This window comes from Staurois parvus, unplaced genomic scaffold (genome assembly GCF_062004578.1).
Source record: "Staurois parvus isolate SC_StPar_1 unplaced genomic scaffold, SC_StPar_1.0 ptg000530l, whole genome shotgun sequence".
In the NCBI taxonomy this organism is placed as follows: domain Eukaryota; kingdom Metazoa; phylum Chordata; class Amphibia; order Anura; family Ranidae; genus Staurois; species Staurois parvus.
This window is the reverse complement of record NW_028318326.1, coordinates 11,287,785-11,312,437: the sequence shown is the minus strand read 5'-3', so window position 1 is coordinate 11,312,437 and position 24,653 is coordinate 11,287,785. Positions and strand designations below refer to the sequence as shown.

General features: G+C 39.9%; 1 protein-coding gene across 1 annotated transcript in view; it reads left to right on the top strand.

Moving 5' to 3' along the window:
• CYBRD1 (cytochrome b reductase 1) overlaps window positions 1–23,140 on the top strand; it is a 34,276-nt gene extending 11,136 nt beyond the window's left edge. Inside the window, exons 2-4 of the mRNA XM_089690519.1 lie at window positions 13,305–13,513; window positions 15,717–15,871; window positions 22,204–23,140. Of these exons, the coding sequence (XP_089546645.1) occupies window positions 13,305–13,513; window positions 15,717–15,871; window positions 22,204–22,486 (647 nt within the window). The 3' untranslated portion in view covers window positions 22,487–23,140. The remainder of the gene's footprint in view (window positions 1–13,304; window positions 13,514–15,716; window positions 15,872–22,203) is intronic.
• The last annotated feature ends 1,513 nt before the right edge of the window (window positions 23,141–24,653 follow it).

Here is a 24,653-nt window from a genome sequence, read left to right as displayed (position 1 = left end):
ACCTGACTGCATTGTGCCAAGTGTTAAGTTTGGAGGGGGGATTATGGTGTGGAGTTGCCTTTCAGGGGTTGGGCTTGGCCCCTTAGTTCCAGTGAAGAGTGTCAGCATACCAAGACATTTTGGACCATTTCATGCTCCTAACTTTGTGGGAACAGTTTGGGGATGGACCCTTCCAATTCCAACATGACTTTGCACCAGTGCACAAAGCAAGGTCCATAAAGACATGGATGAGTGAGTTTGGGATGAAGGAACTTGACTGGCCTGCACAGAGTCCTGACCTCAACCTGATAGAACGTCTTTGGGATGAATTAGAGCGGAGAATGCGAGCCAGGCCTTCTCGTCTGACATCAGTGCCTGACCTCACAAATGTGTATCAGAAGAATTGGCCAAACATTCCCATAGATATGCTCCTAATCCAAGTGGACAGCCTTCCCAGAAGAGCTGAAGCTGTTATAGCTGCAAAGGGCGGGCCAACTCAATAGTGAACCCTATGGACTAAGACTGGGATGCCATTAACGCTCATGTGTGTATAAATGCAGGCGGCCCAATACTTTTGGCAATAAACAGTAGTGTATGTGTGTATGTGTGTGTATGTGTGTGTATATATATATATATATATATATATATATATATATATATATATTTATTTTATCTACACACACACACTCACCGGGACTTTTGAATTTATTTATTAAAAGAAAATATTTCAAGTGGAAACTGCATTTATTTTACAACATGCTGCCTTGCTACATTTATACACTTATTCCAGCATTTAACTAATGCCTGGACATCTTTGGCAAAGAAAGATTTGTCAGTACGCCTGAACCATCCTAGGACTTCGTCATCATTGTGTTCACTGTTCCCACAGAAAGATTTGTCTCTTGTGCAATTCCAAAACAGGTTATGTGTCAGTTATCCAGGATCAGGCGTTTCACACACAGAATGTTCACAGGAATGACTGCTGTGTGTTTGGGCACAGGGGGAGGCAGAGCAGATCCAGCCTCTCTGCTTTCCTATTGGTGCGGAGGATGGGGGAAGGGTCTGGGAACTGAGGAACCCACAGGGGGTGGCCAGAAACAAAGGGAAATCTGATGGACGGTTGGAGATGATTGGTTCAGCAGTGGGGGCAGTTACAAGCACCAATCTCCCTGTATGGCTTTCAAAGAAGGAGCTGGAAGCTGCTTCTCCTCCTTTCTCTCACACGGCTTTCAGCTGCTTCACCTCCAACCATCCATCAGATTTCCCTTTCTTTCTGGGTCCCCCTTCCCCGTGGGCTCCTCAGTGCCAGCTCTTTTCCCTATTCTTCCCCCAACAAGTTTGTTGTTCGTTCGAAAACACGTTCCTTAGAGTTACACACATTTACTCCCTCAGTGGTGTTACCAGACTGCTCATCCTTTCCTGCACGGCGGTCCTTTCCAGCAAATCTTCAATCTTCTGTCTATCAATCGACAATTGGACTGAATATAATTTCTTTTAAGATTATTTAAAAGTTTCAATAGACTTTTTTTGTTGAAGGGGACGCCATAGCACTAGCACACAGGAAAGGGAACTTCTCTGCTTAATGTGTTACTAAACCCAGGACCCTGTATTACTATATCTGGTCTCCTACAGTACACAAAACATGGAAATTCAATTATTTTAGTAAATATAAACTGCTTAATACCTTTTTCTCATCAGCAGTATATAGCAGTCTTGTGACTTCTATCAGTGTTTGGCCGAGCACTGCTTAAAGCTTGTAGGAGGAAAAAACCTGACCCTTTGGACAAGCTGCAGCATTGTAATTTCCTGTAAAATGCAATATGACAACTTGGAGGTGTTCTATACACAGATGGTGTACAGAATGCCACCCAGGAATGTAATTTCCTGCTTTTTTGATTGGCTAACTGATTTTCCCAGAAATCTGCCCTAAGATACAAGTCAGATTGTCAGCATTCTCTGTAACAAAAATGTCATTTTTGCTGAGATACTTCCAAAGGGAAATCAAATCTAAAGGGATGCAAACTGTGCCACTTTCCTCTTTAGAGCCCTGTCATAAATCATTCCCATACAGAGTCACTCTGCACATGTACACAAACAGCTATTTCTTCAAAATAACAAAAGGTAGGAATCTACAGCAAAGTTTGTTAAAATTCCTGCAATGTACATTGATCACCTAGAAGGGAATGTTTTTTTTCTCACCAAAAGTGGAATTACTCTTTAAACCTGGTCTACCCTTTCACTCAAGAAGCTGACACTTGTAGGTTGAGCCACAGACACAGCCAAGACTAAAGATGATCGCACATTTTAAAATCTGACTGCACAGTCTCTATTCAAGCTCCTTTTGATCTACCACAACTATGTAGAAAAAAAAACTCTGCCTACACAACCCATTCTTAGTTAATCTAAAGGAAATTGTGTGATCAGATTGCAAGATGCATGGCCAGTGTTAAGCTGGGTACACACTATAAGAAAATTGGGTGAGCGATCATCTGGTTTTCTTCAATATTTCACAGCAAGTGGAACCCGAGGATGGTACTAACTGTATGAAGATTCTCGAATGACAAAGACTTTTTTTTTGTTTGACGTTGTTATTGTTTATTGTTTCTGATCATGCTCAGTCTTTCGTATCTGATTTTTCTTGTACAAAACAGTACACATAAATGAAAATCGTTAGTTCTGTTCACGTATGGGAAAATGCTTGGTGTTTGTCCCTTCAGAAATTTTGGTTCTAAAAGTCTAAATTGGATGTTGAAAGTTGTGCACACACTTTATGAAAATCAAATGATCGTTCCTCGTACGGAATGTTTCTTCCGATTTTCTCATAGTGTGTACCTCACTTTAGGCTCTGGGAGTCTGGGTGTGAACATATCTGGCTGTGCACACAAATGAAAAAATCTTTTCAACCCAAGTTCTTCACCTCCCTGCTGATCTCATACGTGGAAGAATACAAAAATGTAATCATCACTGTGACGATCGCGGCATCAGACCCCAGCCCTTCTCACCAAACTCGTGACCGAAGGACTAGCCAATCTAAAATCTCCATGTCACGTGCGTAACAATGCCACGCCCAGCTGCATCCTGCACAAAGATTTTCCAGCTCAGTGGACCACAATCGATGTACCGGCAGCCTGGGAGCGATTGTTACTGGGTCAGGTTAATTACGCAATTAACCCTTCACACTGCCACCACCTCCTTTTTATACAGAGAAAGAGGAAACTCGGCAATATCAGCAATAACACTATGATGGTTGAAATAATCCTCTGTATACCGCTGTCACCGCAGGCAGGTTATACAGAGGGTTAAACACGCACAGTAGCGCTCTTCAGCGGCAGGAAATCGTAATTTGCATTAAAAAGCTTTAGAAACAGTTCAACACTTTCAAAAAGTAAGATTTATTACTAAACGATCAAAAGGGTGCAATAACAATATTTACAGAAAAAGATGTAGCCAATATATATAAAAATATACAGAGAACAGCGCAGCAAAGAGATAACAGGAATTTAGAGGGTTAAAGTACTTGCCAGTCAGCCTTGGTTTAAGCAGCTTCAAGTTTCATAAGCCAAAAGGATTTTTCTTGTCTCTCACTGTCAGTTTCGATGTTAAAACAGGAGACCTTCTTTTTCTCCTTAACTTAGCTTTTCTAGTATTTCCACCGGTTGCCTCCCTGGAGCAGTAAACCAATCGTTTCCTTTTGGGGAGGGAGGTGTAGGTGGAGCCCTAAGTTATGACTAGAAACTTTCATAGCTGCTATTATGATTCATAACTCATTCTTGGGGCAGCCTGGGCACTAGTATATTAATACTCAGCAGCATCTGCGGAATGGTTAGAGATGAAACATGTCATATACACTTGAATGGTTCAGGAGATATACTTTCCTGCCCTCCTATATATGCCAGCTAGGAAATGTAATATACCAAACGATTTGTATTAACTTAACCAATCTGACGATATGCCTGGTTTTTATGTAAGTCTCTCATATTCCAAGATATGAAATCATAGGGGAAAATGGATGTTGAATGTGGTGTCTTGTTTTATGCCTTCTCTGGAATATCTTTGAACTCCCGTGAAGGACTTGGTTTATGCTTTTACGATATCCCAGACTGCACAACTACCAGACAGGGGGGCACCTAGCTGTTGAGGTTTTATAACCAGGACGCCCTCCCACTGGGTTTTGATGCCTTTTTGAACTCTGCATCAAACAGACCACATGCCACTCAACAGAGAGGAATGAGGATGAGGAAAGAGGGAGAGAGAGAGATAATTGTACAAGATGGACGGTCCTTTGCCAAAATGGAGGTTTGTATCCATCTCTGTGTGCACGCTTGCTACAATCACATAGACTTGTAAGGCCAGTTTGGGAATACACTCTACAGTACATTGTCATTGTACATTGTAATTTGATTTGTGCTCTTTATCCTGCATTGAAGTGGTATTGTTTGTTAAACAAGATATCATAAGCAGAAATTATAGTAATTTCACAGCTCACAGCCGTAAAACAAAACAAGTGTAGTTAATTTAGATTACAATCTCTGAATTCAACTACCTGGTCCTCTCGCGCTTACATTGCTAATCAAAGACAGCTTATGTTGGAAAAAAAGTCATAGGGTTTGAATGTTTGTTGCATAATGATGTAACAAAATACTATATCCATACTCGCATTTCAATTTACAACAAATATTAAAAGAAACAAAGAATATTGTGTAATTCCCCCTCACGTTCTAAGCAGTGACTGGTATCTGGATGTCCTAAAAAAATGAAACTCTATTACATAACTGCTGACTAATGGAGAACGGAGTTGTGTAATAGAGAATGGCTACCTGCACATGTAATGGTGTACTGAGACTGGAAGGGATAAACCTATTTTAGCTCTGATGCATATCTAGTTGGAGAGACTTTCTCTGGCCTTTTCCTGATTGATGTGCATGGAAGAAAATTGGTGTATGTAGAAGACTTCTAGAAAACAAAAGTATTCAGAATGAGAGAAAGTTGACTGTTCTTAGAGTACGGTGGGTCAGTGTTGTGTTTATCCTAAGACAAGGTGTATCCCTACATCAAGTAGGTTCATGTCTGCTCAGGAATAGGTGAGGCATGGAGAGCACCCTGTGCTAGGTGACCCCTAGAGCACATATGTCTGATGCCACTAAGGGAGGAACAAGCATCAGAAAGACTGCTGTTACAGACATCCAGCCAGGCCTGTCTCCCATGCAAAATAAATGGGCTGTTCACGATGAAGCTAAAAGCTTGTGTTTTCGGAATAACTCTAGCCGAAACGTTTTTTTATTGTTTGCTTTGGATAGACTTGTGGAGGGCTAGAAATGTTTCCTAATTTTTTTTTTTTTTTTGCTGTCCATGGCATGCCAAGGAAATCCCCCCCCCCCCCCCCAAATTACCTCCTTTGACATCATCATCCAGAAGAAATAAAGTAAAACCTCAGACAAGGGCACTATCATGATTTACAGCTTCAGCTTTGCCCTGCACAGAAATGCTCCAGATCTTGGGACAACAATCTAAGCACCGCTGAGAATGATCATATTTGGTGCCAGTTTATCCTGCAGTTAACCCTTTACACACACAAACTGTAGCCAGCACCACATCTTTTAATGAAAACACACATAGTTCACATCTGCTTTTGCAGTGTTTGTAACACTCACCGCAACAGTCAGACAGGAATGTAACCAGTTTAAAATACAATAGCCCTACAGAGACAAAGGTGTATTAAATTTATATATTAGAACATTCAGAGATTCACCTAACAAATTTAAAATACTTTTAATGAAAATAAATGTTTTACAGAAAAGATATTGCAAAACAATAAGCAACATTTAGATGAAACCGTAAAAGTAAAAAATAATAAAAACCAGACTAAAGCTCAACCTCCGTATATCAAAGTCTCTGTTGTATCTGCATTAATATTGGTTGCAGGATATTAATTAAACATAAGATGGTGTTCTGTGGTTCAGTCGTCCTGACTCTATGGAATTAAGCCTTATTGGATTTGTATGCTGGTAGAAGGACTTATGCTCTGGAGATCCGGCTGGATCGGCTACAGAATGGTGAAATATAGAAGAACTGCAGACCATTGGTATCACTGATGAGCAGGACAGTCAATCATGCAGGCAGTTAGGTTGTAGTGCTGTCATCAGCATCACTCCTTCACAGAGGGACCAAAGAATACAGGGGCCACCCCAACAGACCAAAGGCTACAGATCGGGTGAGAGAGTTCCATACCCAGATCATCACAAGTTGCAAGTGACTGTGTTAATTTCAATACTTCAGTTCAATACACCGTACACTACAGCTTATCACACTGAGGCCCAGACTGTCTAACCCATTCTGTATTATGGTCTACTGTTTTAGTGCCTCATTAACATCCAGAAACCGCAGAACTTTGGCTACAGCACATGCCCCTTGCAGACATGATTACCCTAGTATCTCATTTCAAGTCTCTTCCAATTCCAACCTGCTTCACCAGGCTAGTTCACCATCTTTAGGGGGTCAACCTCTGCTGAAGTCTGCTTCCGCTCCTATCTACAATCGTAGCTAATTCTTTCCTTCATCCTTTGTGTTAATGAGAAGTATTCAACATCACTCAAAGGGACACCATCTTAAGGAAATCTTGTTCTTACACAAGGAAGGATCTGAAATAATAATGAGCACCAACTGAGACCCCACCAAGCATGCAGAAGATTGGGCACCCTTACTTTAAGAGATACAAAAAGGGGACACTATTGCTTATAACAAAAGTATTCATCTCCAGAGTTAAACCCAGTTACCAGCAACTGAGAACCCAAAAGTGAGTTAGCCTGACAACTTGATAGTTCACTCCAACTCACTTGGGGAGAGACATCTCAGAAGCTGGAATTGATGTTTAAATTCTGATCAAGAAGGACATTTAGGGTTGCTTAAAGTGGTACTGTGCTTTATTACTTTGTTGAACCTTTTAGTGTTTAACTTTGCTTTTATGCTTCTACTGTCATTCTTGTTGTGCTTGCACTCTTTATCTTCTTACCTCCAATATAACCAGAATATTTACGCACTTTAAACTGTGTGTTTATTTTATGGTGCAAAGCCAGTCCTCCTGGTCAAAGATTCACAGTGGCATCAGCAGAGGCTGTGCTTTCAAAGCAGGCACAGGAAAGACCGGAAACCCAAACATATTCAGTGGCCCTCAAGAGGGTAGCTCTACATATCTTTAGAGCAATTATGTATTTAAGAGTCCCAGCAAACCGCTTGACACATGTAAAAATAATCCTTTTATTAGAAAAACAAACCTAGAATACACAAAAACCTACTGTCTAACCCATAAAACCATAATTGGCCAATTATTATAAATAAAAAACCAACCATAGCAGCTGCAGGAAAAATTGTATATAGAGCTTCACCCCAAGGAAAAAAAAGACAAGGTTATATAGGTAAGATCTTGACAGATATTTATACCGCAGTAATGAGACAGATGAAAACATGAAAAAGGACTAAATATAGACATTACTTAGTAAAGTTCATCCAGTCCAATTCACTTGCAAAGCAGTCTAATCTGATATATCAGAATCACCAGCTCCTATCAGTGACTCTTGGCAGCCCTTCATACACTGTTCAAAAAAATGAAAGGAACACTTTGAAAACTCATCAGATCTCAATGGGGAAAAATATCATGCTGGATATCTATACTGGATATGGACTGGGTAATGTGTTAGGAGCATAAGGATGTCCCATCGTTTGATGGAAATGAAAATTATCAACTTACAGAGGACTGAATTCAAAGACACCCCAAAAATCAAAGTGAAAAAATGATGCAGCAGGCCAGTCCATTTTACTGAAATTTCATTGCAGCAACTCAAAATGGTACTCAGTAGTTTGGCCCCCACTTGCTTGTATGCATGCCTGACAAAGTTGGGGCATGCTCCTAATGAGATGACGGATGGCATCCTGGGGTATTTTCTCCCAGATCTGCACCAGGGCATCACTGAGATCCTGGACAGTCTGAGGAGCAACCTTGTGGCGTCAGATGGACCGAAACATGATATCCCAGAGGTGTTCAATTGGGTTTAGGTCAGGCGAGCGTGGGGGCCATTCAATGGTATCAATTCCTTCATCCTCCAGGAACTGCCTGCATACTCTCGCCATGAGGCCAGGCATTGTCGTGCACCAGGAGGAACCCAGGACTCATTGCACCAACGTAGGATCTGACAATGGGTCCAAGGATTTCATCCCAATACCTAATGACAGTCAGGGTGCCATTGTCTAGCCTGTAGAGGTCTGTGTGTCCTTTTTATGGATATGCCTCCCCAGACCATCACTGACCCATGCTGAACGATGTTAAAGGCAGCATAACATTCTCCACGGCTTCTCCGGATCCTTTCATGTCTGTCACGTGCTCAGGGTGAACCTGCTCTCATCTATGAAAAGCAAAGGGTGCCAGTGGCGGACTGCCAATTCTGGTGTTCAATGGCAAACGCCAATCAAGCTCTATGGTGCTGAGCAGTGAGCACAGGGCCCACTAGAAGACATTGGGTCCTCAGGCCACCCTCATGAAGTCTGTTTCTGATTGTTTGGTCAGACATATACCAGTGGTCTGCTGGAGGTCATTTTGTAGGGCTCTAGCAGTGCTCATCCTGTTCCTCCTTGCACAAAGGAGCAGGTACGGGTCTAGCTGATGGGTTAAGGACCTTCTACAGCCCTGTCCAGCTCTCCTAGAGTGACTGCCTGTCTCCTGGAATCTCCTCCATGCTGTGGAGCTTACTGTACTGGGAGACACGGCAAACTTTCCGGCAATGGCACGTATTGATGTGCCATCCTGGAGGAGTTGGACTGCCTGTGCAAACTCTGTTGGGTCCAGGTATCACCTCATGCTACCAGTAGTGACACTGACCCTAGCCAATTGCAAAACTAGTGAAAAACAGTCAGAAAAGATGAGATGGGGGAAAAAATATCAGTGGCCTCCAACTGTAAAACCATTCCTGTTTTGGGGGTCATCTCATTGTTGCCCATCTAGTGCACATGTTGTTAATTTCATTAACACCAAAGCAGCTGAAACTGATTAGCAACCCCCTCTGCTACTTAACTGACCAGATCAGTCTCCCGGGAGTTTAACTGACTTTTTGCTATACTCTGATTTAAAAAGTGTTCCTTTTTAATTTTTTTGAGTAGTGTAGCTGCGATGTTAAGTGAAAGCTGCTGAACTGTAAACACAGCAATCCTTTTTGGTGCTGGTTGATGGCCGTTACAGAAATAAAATAACCAATCAAAGGGTCTGAGTAGTGTGCTATGGGGTTGTTCAAGTGTTGTATTATGCTTGGGCACATTCCTTAGGCCAAGTATTCGAAATGCATCTATATTTTCATCTGATGAGGTTTTTCAATCTGAAAACCAACATATTACACAAAATGACATTACGATTCATTAGAGACCACAAATGATAGAACTCTGATGCATATATCATTTAGGAGAGCCAATGGTTTCCATTAGTCTGCTGAACCTGGTATTATAGGCATGTTTGGTGTCTGATTGTTATATAATATTATTATTATTATTATACAGGATTTATATAGCGCCAACAGTTTGCTCAGCGCTTTACAATATAACGGGAGACAATACAGCAACAATACAGTTCAATACAAGAGGGATAGGAGGGCACTGCTCCTTGGAACTTACAATCTAGGAGATATTAGTGTAACCACGATTTAGGAATGTAAATCCATCACAGTAGTGTTTATGGATTATGTATAGCGTTTGGCTTTGGTAGTAACAATCCCCAGACTCAGGATGTGTTTTGCTCAAACCATTCAACAGACTGTTTTACAACCGGTTTACAACAGAGACATTAGGAGTTTCTTTCTAGTTGACCTGCGTTGTGTCTAAAGCCCTGTTCACACTAATGCGGTTTCAGATGTAATTTGAGTCGCACAGAACCACATGACAATTGAAATCACATTATTTTCAGTGGTGCCCGTTAACATCGGTATAACTCGGCACATTCTGGAAATGGTTCCTGTACTGCTTTGGTGTGACTTCAGTACAATTTTGACCCTATGGCATATACAAACCACATCCAAGTTGCACTACAGAAGTGCTCTGAAATTAGGGTCAAAATCTGATCGCAGCAGTCTGAATCTAACCTTAAGTTGGTGGTTTTGTTTTGATAAATGTACTACCTCCCATGAATATCCAGTACACGCATGAGGTTTGAGTTGGTTTTTTGTTTTGAACGTGTGATTTTTTTTTTTTTTTTTTTTTTTTTTTTTTTTGGGAAGAGTGGCATTGTTTAACACAACTCCCCCCAGACAGTAAAAAAAAAATCGGACGTAAACCCTATTTTTTTTATGTTTTACCTACAGGTAAGGCTTTAATAAGAGTTACCTGTGTTTTAGTCAAGGACTGAAATCGTCCAGGCGTTATCTGTTCCTGTCCTAATTTATGACGCTAGCTTTGGAATGTGCGCACATTGGAAGAGACTCACGCTGACACACAAGTTCAGTCTATGAACATTTCTCGTTTATTATAATGAGAAAGTGAGCTTATATATGCAGAATGATGCGAGAGTCATGTGACAACAGCATAAGCATTATATTAGTCTTTGATTGGTCATTTCCACACGAAAACAATCTCAGTCATGGTATAGGTGTGATCTTCTTCCAGGCCTTATCTCATAGGAAAACAACATTCCTTTGTTACAAGTTGGCAAGGTGGGAGGGGGGCAGTGTGTGTGAGCAGACCTTTTTTAAGCAAAGATTTCTTATAGTACCACAAAGCCCAGCAGGCAGAAAATATTCACACAACATATGTATTCAAGTATAAAAGTAAATATTTATAAAACTTATAGAAATAGCGCATATATATATATATATATATATATATATATATATATATATTCAATAGGAAACGAAATAGACATTTTACCAAATCCATCACACCTGTAGGTACTATAAATGCCTCCTAAACGTGCACCATTTAGGAGATTTTTACTGTAGCAGTGCCAGTGATGTCACCAACGCATGCACACTGCGCTGTCAATGGACGACACACAGAGCCATGCCGTGGCTGAAACTCCTACACGCATGCACGGGAGTGGCGTCATCATGGCTTGGTCAGTCAAATGCCCGCTGCCCACAAACCCAGAAGGAAGACTGGCTTTGTTTTCAGGCAAGTCTTTCAAAGTGTGCTAAAATGCAATGCATGCTACGAGATTATGCTCTGAACTTGCAGTGAAAAGTTTTTTTAGGATACTTTTTTTGCGCTTTACTACCACTTTAAGAGTTTTTAGTTCCATTTTAACTCTCTATTGAATGAACTGAATTTTGCTTGGTTGCCGTAAAGTACTGTATTTTGCTAATTGTTTTTACATTTTATTTTATTAAACAAGTAATATTTGTGTAACTCGAACCTGTGTGGATCTGCACAATCATTTCATGGAAAAAACAACATATTCTTATTCATGTAAAGTCAACATTTAAATCCAGTTAGCACCAGATTATAGTGACCTTCAGATTATGCAAAGGTCAGTATGCACTCAGGAGATCATCTAGCATTTCTCTGACTTCTAGGCTATTTAGAAATTCCGATCTGATTATCATCTTAGACTAATGTACTAGGTATGGGTAGAAAGCACTGATCATAGAGGACTGTTTTCATATGTTGTGTCAAAGAGGTGAGGAGTGATTTGCAGCATTGTGGGATCACAAAAATATTTATTGGCCGTTTGGGACACTGTTGTCCATGGTTTGCTCAATAATTGGTTGTACTCATTACTTAAACGCTTTCCCGTCGTCCTATAGCAGAAATACTGCTACAGGGCAGCAGGGGTTTGCAAAATCGCATATAAATGCGTGATTTTGCAGTTCTGGGTAGGGAACTAATTGCGCCATTAGCGGCCTCACCTGTTGCTCACTTGGTCCTGGCTGGTGATTCCCCGCCAGCACCTGGCGATCCAACAATACGTCCAGTGCAGAAAGTATTGTATTCAAGTGCAAAGTAGGGCTGCACCAATACCTCCTTCTTTTTTTTTTTTAATCGGCGAGTACAAATACCGATACCTGTGCTTAAGTACCCACCGATACCGATTACCTTCGGTGTGATTTGAGCCCATGCTAAAAGACTAAATAGATTGAAATCGCACTGCAAAGAATCACATGTGATTTGAACAGGTATGTGGTGCGGTTTCTGTCCGAATTTGAGCATTCGCTTTGGCTCAAATCGTGCTGCAAATTGCACCACACCCACAGGGAAACCGCATGTAATTCAGACAGGAATTGCACCGCATTCCTGTACAAATCACATGCGATTCTTTGCAGTGTGATTTGAGCCTATTCATTTTGTATGGATTCAAATCACACCGATTTCAGGTATAGGAGCATTTTTAGAAGTACTAATGCAAATGCTTAGTATTGGCACTGATACTGGTATTGCTGCAACCCTAGTGAAAAGAATGTCTCACTTCTCTGTAATGGGCACTGGAACCCATGGATTCTGGTTTAGTCACACCGTGCACCTCCACCACCAAAAACGTGCACTCGCCTTGTTGTTTGACCTATAATCAGATACAGGTCTATATGCGCTTGATACCATCAATCATCTGGGGTCATCCACCAAGCTTTGAATAGGTGTAGGTCACTCAGAGGGATAAGGTGTATGTTCCCTTTTAAATGCCAGCCATTAGTATGGCTGGGGCTAAAGTGTTCACTCAAAAGAAGAAAATACTTCCCACAGTGGAATAAATGTATTAAGCAGCAATAAAATGCATAAATATTACACTCACAACAGACTCCTAAACCGTATTCGATGTGTGTAAAATCTCCACTTCTGGTAATGGCTCCAGACTGTGACATCAACCAGCTTTTAAACTGTTTGTAGGATTACGTGGCACTTTAATTCACATCTATGCAGACGTGGTGGTACATGGTACCATTGCTTGTACAGGTTGTATTATTAGTTTAGATTATATTTTTTGTAGTCCGATGTGTTAGCAGCACAGCACTGTTTTTATTACTTAAAAGAAATTATCTCCATTTGGCCACAGACCGCAAAAAAATAAACTCATGGTGGATTTAATAATGTATACACTTTAATGTCACTTGAACTGATATGAACTGGCATGATGATTCTTTTTCTGCAACGTTTCTTTTTTCCTTTTTTTCTGGCCATTGCCGCTAATAAAATTGTCCCTTTTTACTTTTCCTATATGCCATTGTAAACCTGTAAGGAAGTAATTGTGGTTGTTTAGGGCAACTAGGACGGGGTCCTACTCCATACCTTTTTTTTATACGTGAACTGTTAACTGTATGCTTAAAGTATTGTTTCCTTCTGAATTCTCACTTATTGTTTTTATCCAGCTGTAATAGTATACAGATTGCCATGGACCTGGAAGTGTAGCAAGCTGCTAATGAAATTTATACATGCTGGGCTGCACCTGACCGCGGCTGTCCTTGTTATAATAGCTTTGGTGGCCGTTTTCGACTTTCACAATGCCAAAAAGATACCAAACATGTACAGTCTACACAGCTGGGTTGGCTTGGTGGTTGTCATCCTTTTTATGCTGCAGGTGAGCATTTTTTGCACGGTTCCATCTCAAAAATATATTTACAATCTTTACTTACCTTAGCCTACTATGATTGACCATAAATCGGGAAGGGTAAAATTTAGTTTTTGAATGGTTAGTTCTCGAATAGTAACCCTCTATCCCCGAAACCTACTTCATCTTATTTATGGTTTTTTGTGTGATACAGTAACATTTCTGCATTACAGATATTTCATTTTTGTCTTTTTTTTTTTTTTGTAATGAAAAAATTCATGTACAAAGGTCGGAGAAACTTTTCAGCTAAAGAGGCTTAACAAAAGAAATGAGTGACATGTTATATTCAGGAAACCTCCTTTTTTTCTAACGCTCGAATATATATTCATTCTCAAGCAGTTTGCAGTTTAAAAAAGTAACATTTATTTCATCCTGCAGCTGCTTTTATAACTGACAAAAATATAATTGCAATATTAAGTCTTGCAAGATTTCATCCTGGCAGCATTCAGAAAACATAGTTCCTTCTTGTATAATAGGCTTAATGATTTTCCCAGAAGTGTATTCAGAGGTTCAAGTGACAATGAGAGTATCCCAGGCAATAAGAGTTTCATTATTGCTGAGATGCTTTTTTTTTTTGGAATAAAACATGTAAAGAGATGCAGACGTTAGAGATTTTTTTATGACATCACTGAGATTGTTCAGATGGTGATAAGGAAAGGCAGACCCTTCTATTTAGCAATCATTTTTATAAAGGATATAATTTTCTTTAGAATAGAGGAAGGTGTGAAACTGTGAGAAATCTTTTTAAAACCTTTAAAATGTATAGAGTTCTTCTGCAAGAGATTGCTTTTTGCTTTTTTTTTTTTTTTTTTTCCCCCCGGTAAAACTGGAATTCCAATTTAGATAAAATACCTGTGCACTTTTGGACCTCCTGTACATTTATGATCACATTGCAGGAAGATTACATCAATCATGTGTAGCAAGTAGAGATGTGCATGATGGAAAGCTTTGTTTAGTTTTGGATTCACTCATTAAGTTAATAATTTTAGTTTCTTCCTATTTTGTTATGTTAGAATGATTTGTTTTTTAAATTTGTATATTCATTTTCAAATTGATTTGAAATTCGAATTTCAGAAGAAAGCTATATTTGTTCTATTTTTTTTTTCTTTTTCTATTTTATCTTATTTTGAATTCTTTCATTTTCTAGTCTATTCTGTTTTAATCTTCTGTAGTCTGTTCTATTTTATTTTGTCCTACTCTGTTTTATTCTGTTTTTATTCTATTAATTTCTATTCTGTTCCCTTTTTTGTTCTGTTCATTTCTATTCTATTAAGCAGCCCAAGTAGGAATTATCGTCTTATTTCACTTTTATTCCTTCCTCTATTGCAATATGTTTCCATTTCGTTTCATTTTCAAATTTGGACAATTCATTTTGTTATAACTTATTTTGCGATTTATTGAAATTCTATTCTATTGTGATTCAGAAATTCGGATACATCCTAATCTCCGAATAAATAAAATTGTGTCCGAATTGTGATTCGTAACAAAACGAACATGTCTAGTAGCAAGAGCTTGCGCTCACTAATGAGGCTTTTGATGATCTCTACTCATTAAGAGTCTCCAAAAGCTCATACATATACAGCAACCAGAGGTAGTTTAGGCTCAAGAGGTCAATCAGCTTTTCTGGTGGAAGAAGGAGGTGAACTACCAGGTTGTAATAGAGTTGTCTAAATATTAAGGATGCATTCTCTAAAATATAGTCTAAATATTAAGGATGCATTCTGTAAAATATAATGTCAGATAATTGAATAGCCAGTAGGAAGAGTGATTGCCTACCAGAAGTGGGCAGATTAGAGAACTCAAATACCCAAGATTTGAGTCTTCAAACATAATAAAATAATTTAACTTTTCATCATCTACTTAAAGCTTTTTTCAAGGACACCTAAAACTATCCTGGTGATTATCTTACACCTGATTTATGGGCCTCAGGATGGTTTACAGGAACTTTTTGTTCTTCCTTTTTTTTTTTTTTTTTTTTATTACAACAGATTTTTATTGGTTTTTATAAAATTAAACAGGGCACTTCAGTGCACAGGATACACTTTTGTCCAAAATGAGCATAACAGGCTTTAACAAAAGTATATATAGAATATGAAAATATTGTGTTTGAAAACATCCTGAACCAAGAAAATACTGGAACTACATACCTAAAATGCTGTTTTTTTATTTTCAGATTGTTGTGAGTATTGTGGTTTTTCTAATTCCAACCACCCCTGTCTCTGTTCGAGCGGCCCTCATGCCAGTCCATGTTTACGGCGGCCTCCTGCTTTTTGGTGGAGTGATTGGAACAGCTCTTATGGGAATCACAGAGAAGCTGATATTTTCATTGTAAGTTTAAAGTGGAGTTCCAGCGGTTTTTGTGTTTATTAAAAGTCAGCAGCTACAAAAATTGTAGCTGCTGACTTTTAATAAACACACACTTACTGTCCTGGGGTCCAGCGATGTTCTCACCCGCGCAGTCCCTTTTCTCCTTCTGTCCTCCATGGCACCGGCATCTCTAATGTGGGCACCAGAATGTGACAGCTTGCAGCTTCACATTCTGGTGCCCACTGCGCATGTGCTAGTCGCACCGCGCCTCCTGATTGGTTTGGCAGTCTCCTGGGACCTGTGAAAGTTCCAGGAGACTGCGGGAGCAAGGAGGGGGTCATACTTCTGGCTCACTTCGCCATGGTGAACTGAACCAGACGTTGGAGCGGCTACCTGTCAAAACCAGGTACCCACTACCCCCCCCCCCCCCAAAAGGTGCCAAATATGGCAGTGGAGGGGGGGGAGGCAAATAAGTGGAGCTTCTACTTTTTGCTAGCTAAACATTTTAAACTATATGGACTACATGTGACATTCAGAGAGACATCATCTGTGCTTAAAATTTTAATTTAAAATTAAACATTTTAAAACTGTATAAAAAAAAAATGGTGTCAGACACCTCTAAAATAAGTTTTAAAAGTATTGTTAAAGCATTCTACTCGTTCATATTTTTTCCATAGACCTATAGTATAATCAGGGCTGAGGGGTAGAAAGAAAGGCTTCAGAAAAGGTAGAGGGGTACAAAAAGGGCAGGACTTACAAACTATGTTGCTGAGTTTACAGCTCGTATTTAGTAACAGACTTCCTGCCCTCTTGCAGTACATGATCACCTGATTGTAAATATTGCGCAAAATTAGGAACATATCCTACTTCTAATAAGCTGTCTATGGTCAGCCTAAGGGTAGTGAGGTCCAGATCTAGGAAGTCAAGTCTCTGGCAGCTGAACCTCTGGTTCTACTGCACACATAGGAAAGTGAATACCATGGTTAAAATGTATGTATCTAAACCAGCCTTCTTCAACCAGGTTTTGGATCAAGCCTACCTTTTAGTTACACAAAGCCACAGGTATGCATTACCATTTTGACCTTCTAGCCACCGACATCCTAACAGTCAATGAAGTTATCGGTTGATAAGGAGGATGTCAGGCATCTGCACAGGATCCTTGTTTACCCATCTCCATCAGCACTGATGTCACATTAGCTGAGTGAGGGAGAGATCCTGAGGGAGAAGAGAAACTTTGGAATACTAGCTGCGGACAGTACAGGGGACGACCAGAGACTGCGGACAGTACAAGGGACGACCAGAGACTGCGGACAGTACAGGGGACGACCAGAGACTGCGGACAGTACAGGGGACGACCAGAGACTGCGGACAGTACAGGGGACGACCAGAGACTGCGGACAGTACAGGGGACGACCAGAGACTGCGGACAGTACAGGGGACGACCAGAGACTGCGGACAGTACAGGGGACGACCAGAGACTGCGGACAGTACAGGGGACGACCAGAGACTGCGGACAGTACAGGGGACGACCAGAGACTGCGGACAGTACAGGGGACGACCAGAGACTGCGGACAGTACAGGGGACGACCAGAGACTGCGGACAGTACAGGGGACGACCAGAGACTGCGGACAGTACAGGGGACGACCAGAGACTGCGGACAGTACAGGGGACGACCAAGAGACTGCGGACAGTACAGGGGACGACCAAGAGACTGCAGACCTTTTGGGGAAGGAGGGGGAGCGGGTACCTGAATTTGACAGGTACCCGCTCCCACTTCCGTGGAGTTGTCCTCCCTTTAGTGTGGGCAAATGTTTGTTTGCTTTGGAAGAATAAATCCATGTTGGGTGTCTTACATGTATGGATGTTTAGTTTTTTACATTTTAGAACGGAGTGCCTCAAGATAATTTTTAAAGGGTGCCTTGACTGAGAGAAAGTTGAACACTGATCTAAACTAATACTATATACTGGGTACTGGCTGCAGTGAAGAGAATCTTTACGGAAATACTGTATATATGCTTGGAATAGAAAAAAAATGTGGGGGGCACACTTTGGCCTTTTTGATTTGTGCGTTAAAGGACATTGTCCTGGCACTAAGTATAGTATCAACTTTAAGCAAAGAAGAGATTAAAACTTCTCTGATGACTTCACTTGTATAAAGTTGTATTTTTTGGAAGACATAATACTTGCTCTATAGCCTATACATTGGTCTCAGATTACTAGCAAGAGGCTGAGGGAGACCAAAGCACATGAATGTCTTCCTTTTCTTGAATTTCAAGCTAGAGTTGAGCTTAATCAAACTATTACACCATTCACAGTCTTGGCCTGGGATCATAGTTGTCATCAGCTGGAGGTATTGCCAGGCATTGAATCCACTTCACAATGTAAAGTTAGTAATACTAGATCAGGTTTCGACCTTGGTAATAATTCATCAGCTATTAAACTGCGGCATAACTGAACAAGGGTTGTAGTTATCCCATTATACGGCTCCTTTCCTGGATGCAGTCCATGAAAGGATCATACAAATATATACTGTACTGATGTCTTTTATCACCAATATCACTTTCTTATTAATGTATTCATCAGTTATACTGGGACACAGTAAGTATTTACTTGGTATGCTGAAAGTGGGTGCAGCTCATCACAATTACAGCAATTTACTTATAGATTCATAAAATTCCAAGTTAAATGTTTTAGGCTTATATTTCTTTCCTTGGAGACAAATTAGACTGTAATTTGCTTGAGGACAGTGTGTGTTCTGCCATATGTTAAAGGATTCTGTTTATATTTGAATAGGTTTTAGTCTGCACTACAAATACTTGTAGTGAGTCTCCTTCCCCACTAGAAGGGTAACTGCTAATTTTGCCTAGAGGATGAAGAATAAGGTAGTAGGCACTCTTCTTTGCTATCTGATGGTCCAGAATGTGAATGGACCCTTAGCATCCTTCTTCCTCCTTGTTTTATTTCTGTTTTGGGTTTGCATTCGATTATTTGCAAAGAGAGATCACACAAATACTTACAGTGGGGATCGAAAGTTTGGGCACCCCAGCTAAAAATTTGTATTAATGTGCATAAAGAAGCCAAGGAAAGATGGAAAAATCTCCAAAAGGCATCAAATTTCAGATTAGACAATCTTATAATATGTCAACAAAAGATAGATTTTATTTCCATCATTTACACTTTCAAAATAACAGAAAACAAAAAAATGGCGTCTGCAAAAGTTTGGGCACCCTGCAGAATTTATAGCATGCACTGCCCCCTTTGCCAAGCTGAGACCTGCCAGTGTCATGGATTGTTCTCAATCATCGTCTGGGAAGACCAGGTTATGTCAATCTCAAAGGTTTTAAATGCCCAGACTCATCTGACCTTGCCCCAACAATCAGCACCATTGGTTCTTCTAAGCAGTTGTCTAGAAAACTGAAACTGAAAATAGTTGACGCTCACAAAGCTGGAGAAGGCTATAAGAAGATAGCAAAGCGTTTTCAAATGTCAATATGCTCTGTTCGGAATGTAATTAAGAAATGGCAGTCATCAGGAACAGTGGAAGTTAAAGCAAGATCTGGAAGACCAAGAAAAACATCAGACAGAACAGCTTGCAGGATTGTGAGAAAAACAATTCAAAACCCACGTTTGACTGCACGATCCCTCCAGAAAGATCTGGCAGACACTGGAGTTGTGGTACACTATTCCACTATAAAGAGATACTTGTACAAATATGGTCTTCATGGAAGAGTCATCAGAAGAAAACCTCTTCTACGTCCTCACGACAAAAATCATCGTTTGAACTTTGCAAATGAACATATAGACAAGCCTGATGCATTTTGGAAACAAGTTCTGTGGACCGATGAGGTTAAAATTGAACTTTTTGGCTGGAATGAGCAAAGGTACGTTTGGAGAAGAAGGGGCACAGAATTTAATGAAAAGAACCTCTGTCCAACTGTTAAGCATGGGGTTGGATCAATCATGCTTTGGGGTTGTGTTGCAGCCAGTGGCACAGGGAACATCTCACGAGTAGAAGGAAAAATGGATTCAATAAAATTTCAGCAAATTTTGGATGGTAACTTGATGCCATCTGTGAAAAAGCTGAAGTTAAAGAGAGGATGGCTTCTACAAATGGATAATGATCCTAAACACACCTCGAAATCCACGGGGGATTACATCAAGAGGCGTAAACTGAAGGTTTTGCCATGGCCTTCACAATCTCCTGACCTCAACATCATTGAAAATCTATGGATAGACCTTAAAAGAGCAGTGCGTGACAGACAGCCCAGAAATCTCAAAGAACTGGAAGACTTTTGTAAGGAAGAATGGGCAAAGATACCTCAAACAAAAATTGAAAGACTCTTGGCTGGCTACAAAAAGCGTTTACAAGCTGTGATACTTGCCAAAGGGGGCAGTACAAGATATTAACACTGCAGGGTGCCCAAACTTTTGCAGACGCCATTTTTTTGTTTTCTGTTATTTTGAAAGTGTAAATGATGGAAATCAAATCTAACTTTTGTTGACATATTATAAGAATGTCTAATCTGTAATTTGATGCCTTTTGGAGATTTTTCCATCTTTCCTTGGCTTCTTTATGCACATTAATACAAATTTTTAGCTGGGGTGCCCACACTTTCGATCCCCACTGTATAGGTAAATCATTTGTTACAAGTAATGACAGATGCAGATCAAGAAAAAGAAAATAAAATATAACAAGAATACTTAACTAAAGATGCTGTTTTTGCCACGGGGTCCCTCCACTATAAGGGCCAATGATCAGAACAGATGCATGCTTAACGCAAGCTCTGGGTCGAGACAAATGTTTCCAGTCTAGCTGTGTGTTATATAATGGACTTGTGTGTAAGCAATCAACAACCCACCCCCCATGTAAACATGATGACCTTCTAAGAAAGATAGCACATTCCTGAAAGAAGAGTAGTGCTCTGGCTTGGCTTGTCCAAATAGCTTACAATGAATTTCCTTTAGTCAGCTAAGATAACCACAGTATTATTATTATACAGTATTTATAAAGCGCCAATAGTTCGCTCAGCGCTGTACATTACAAAGGGGGACAGAACATGTGACAGAACAATACCAATACAATGCAAAACATGAGGGGATTGAGGGCCCTGCTCTTTCGAGCTTACAATCTAGGAGGAGTATTAGAGGCTTAATTAAATATTTGTGAAGCCAACTTTAATAAGGATAACGCAATTTCCCCATCAATCCTGTACAATGCAAACTGCTGGTCTTGCATTGCATGGAATGACTTTAGAGTGCTGCAACAGATTGGGCAATGAAAGAAAGACCAGCCTTGCAAAGAGGAGGCAGACTGCGGGAGCAAGGAATAAGGTAATTTTTACTTTATCATCCCTTTAGGCAAACTGAGCAGTTATTTCTTGCAGTGGGGAGGGGGACCCATTGAAAAAGCATCCCTGGAGCCCAGCTTTAAAGTATATGTCTAACCGAAACGTTTTTCAGTTTTAAAGCAAAAAATCGATTGAAACCCCTGTCAAGTTTTACTGCTACCCAGGGATCTACCAGAAAGATTTTCCCTCAATTACTATCACAGTGACAATGATTTCACCAGAAAGGAGGTGAGGGACAATCTGTAATTGCAACACAAACAGAAATAAAACCGTTTTTTATTAGGAGAGTAGGGGAAGGCTAGAACCACTGTTTGCTATTTAATTGTGTTACTGTTGGATATTTAAGCCAACCACAGATGGAGCGATTTTTCTTTCCTGCAACCGCGGGTTGCAGAAAAGAAAATTGCTTGATTCTCCCATCAATACAATTAGTGTTGATGGGGGAATCCCTCCCGTGTGGCTATTGTGTTCTTTCGGCAGGGGATCGGTCCCAGCTGGGAGAACACAGTGATTACTGCTAGCGGCTATAATAGTCTCTCTAGCTATAATCGCATGTAAAATTGGACAGTCTGGTTGTACTCAAGTTGATCGAACAATTTGGGTACAATCAGCCTGCCCATACATGGTTCAAATCTCATGAGGTACCTGATGAACCGACTGAGATTCACACGGTCTATAGCCGGCTTTACCCTCACCTCCTTTCTGGTAAAACTGTCATCAACATGAATGTAATTAGGGGAAATCTGGATATGGATGTACACTTTAAAGTGTATCTCTAGGCTAAATGTTTTAATTTCCCTAATGGTACACAGGCTCCAAAGAAGTAACCGGATGGCGGTTTTAATCCATCCCACTCTGTCGAAAACTAAAAAGAGAAAATAAAAAAAAAAGTTTTGGTTGTACATAAAATTTATGTTTCTGTTGTATTTTTGTCAAGTGATTTGATCTTCCAAAATGCAGTAGACATTCTTCAACCAAACTAAATACTTTTTCCCTTCTCGTAGGAAAAACCCACCTTACAGCAGTTTACCACCACATGCAATCTTTGTCAACACACTGGGAATTCTCATTGTGGTCTTTGGTGGACTTATTATATGGATAGCCACTCGACCAGACTGGAAACGGCCTCCAGAGCCTACAGTGAAGGAGCATTCTTCCTATAGAGAGACATCTATTCCTCCCCCAGAGTACAGCAAAACAGACAAGTCTGATGTGGAATTAAATAGTGAAGCAGCCAGAAAAAGAAATCTAAACTTGGATGAAGCTGGGCAAAGGTCAACCATGTAAGAGCAGTCCAAATGAACATGGAATCCTCTGAAATTCTGTGTCATGGGAAGACCACAATTCTGACGAATTAAACGAAACATTCTGCAATATATTATTGTGTATAATCATTAATTTCTCTATGAAGGCTAATTTGATGACTTAGTAAAAGCAATAACTGATCATAGGTGCTTTTACAAAAGAGAAGAGAAGCTGTTAACGCAACCAAGAACAAAGCTGGAGGAACTGGACTGTGTTTTTATAAAATGTTCTCTGGTATCGCAAAATTTTTTTTACTGTTTTGAATATGCATTTAGAACAGGCCGCGATGGCCTTAACATTATATGTCTGTAACATCATATATACAGTACATGTATTCTTACTTACCAAATATGCAATTCATTATAGTGGATCAGTTTGATTATACTGCTGAAGAAGGGTAGTGCTTTTTACAAGTGCTGTAGTTATGGCAAGGGATGTCAATGCTCTGCTGACTCCATAATCTAAGTATTTAACGAAGTGTTAATAGCATTTTGGGGTTGGCTAACAGACGTTTTTGATAATAAACCTGCAACTCTTCATGGGTCTTATGAAAAGCTTTAGTTTTCCAGGCAGAGCCTTGAAAATGATTGTTAAACAATAAAATAAAAAATAAAACTTTGTTTGCTTAAAAAATTGCACACTGGTGAATGACCAATAATTTGGCTTCTTAAAGTGAAATTGCAGCTGGATGTTTGTGTGGGGAGAACATGGTCCACACTTCAATAATTTTGTGATCTGAAAATAGTAACATTTCCATTTATTTAGTGCTGTTAGGCAAAGGCTCATCTGAAACTAGGTACATTAAGATAAACATTTGTCTTAGATTGTGTAAGTGAACAAAGTGTTTTATACTGGAAAAAAGTAACATCTGCATTCTGATGGCAGCAAAGCCCTTAATCTGTAGAGTGCTGCAGTACACTAGCACTTGAGTTCTAAGCAGAAGCAAAGCAGGAGCGGACACCAACTTACCATAAAAAAGAATGGTAAGGACTGGGTACGTTTTTATACATTGTCCAATTAGCTGTTCTCATTGGACAGCGTACTTTGCAGAGCCTGTAAATTAGAATAGCAGACCACCCTGATTTGTGTTTCCCTTGCTGATGAACCACTTGTGCAGCAAATGAAGGTGGAAGGGGGCTACATTTTCCCAGAAAGTCCTGCTTTCCACATATGCAGCAAAGCAGTTCTTTTTAAAGCTGATGTTCAGATAACAGGAAATATGACACAGAACAGCATAGAAAACCTGATACCATTTATTTATATCCCAGATGTGATTCTAAGAACACCTTTGCATTAAAAGGTGGAAAGAAAAATGTATTTTAATTCTAATTTATTTCAAATCATCCAAAGACCAATGGGTCTGATTCAAGGAAAAAATTGCAGGGGTCTTAAAAGGCATCTAAATGGGAAAAAAAGCAGTGACAAATATCTTGTGGAATGACCTTTTTATAAGATATGTTCCTAGATCTGTCAAGATTAAAAATGCACAGAAATTAATCAGGAAAGAAATCAAGAGGAATCTCCCATAAACTTAGATTTATCTTTTTTATGAGACTTTTTATTTTTCCTGATTTTGTGTAGCAGCCCTCATAACGATTAACATGAACTTTCTGAAATGGTAAGCATGAGGAAACCATTGTCTTATTGAGAGGGTCATTTTAAAAGGTTTGTGCGTAATTCATGTTGTATACCTCCCAATTTTCTAAAATGGGACAGAGATACATTTACTGTAGCAAAATATTTAAAAATATTGTTTTTTCAGAAAAAAAACAGTATAGTACAAGCACATGTAAGATTCATTGACACTGCATAACCAGGGTAGGTACAGTATTTAGGCCTGATGAGGGTCACACAGAGCTATAAAATAATGGAGGCTTCTGTACCCAACAGGATAATGTAGCTGAAGACACTACCTAATATGGATTACGAATAAAGAACCCTGTGCCAAGAGGTCTGTAAAAAAGAGGAGGGAGGGCATTTAATACACACTGCAGAGGTCAGTAGTATGCAAATTAGATTAGATTCAACTGTTGTCATTACACATGTAAAAATACAGGAACTGGTTAACAGGGGATATGACCAACATATATTGACAAAAAAGAGAAACTATCTGGTACCAATGGCCCCTAGGGTGCCAGTTATACAGTTG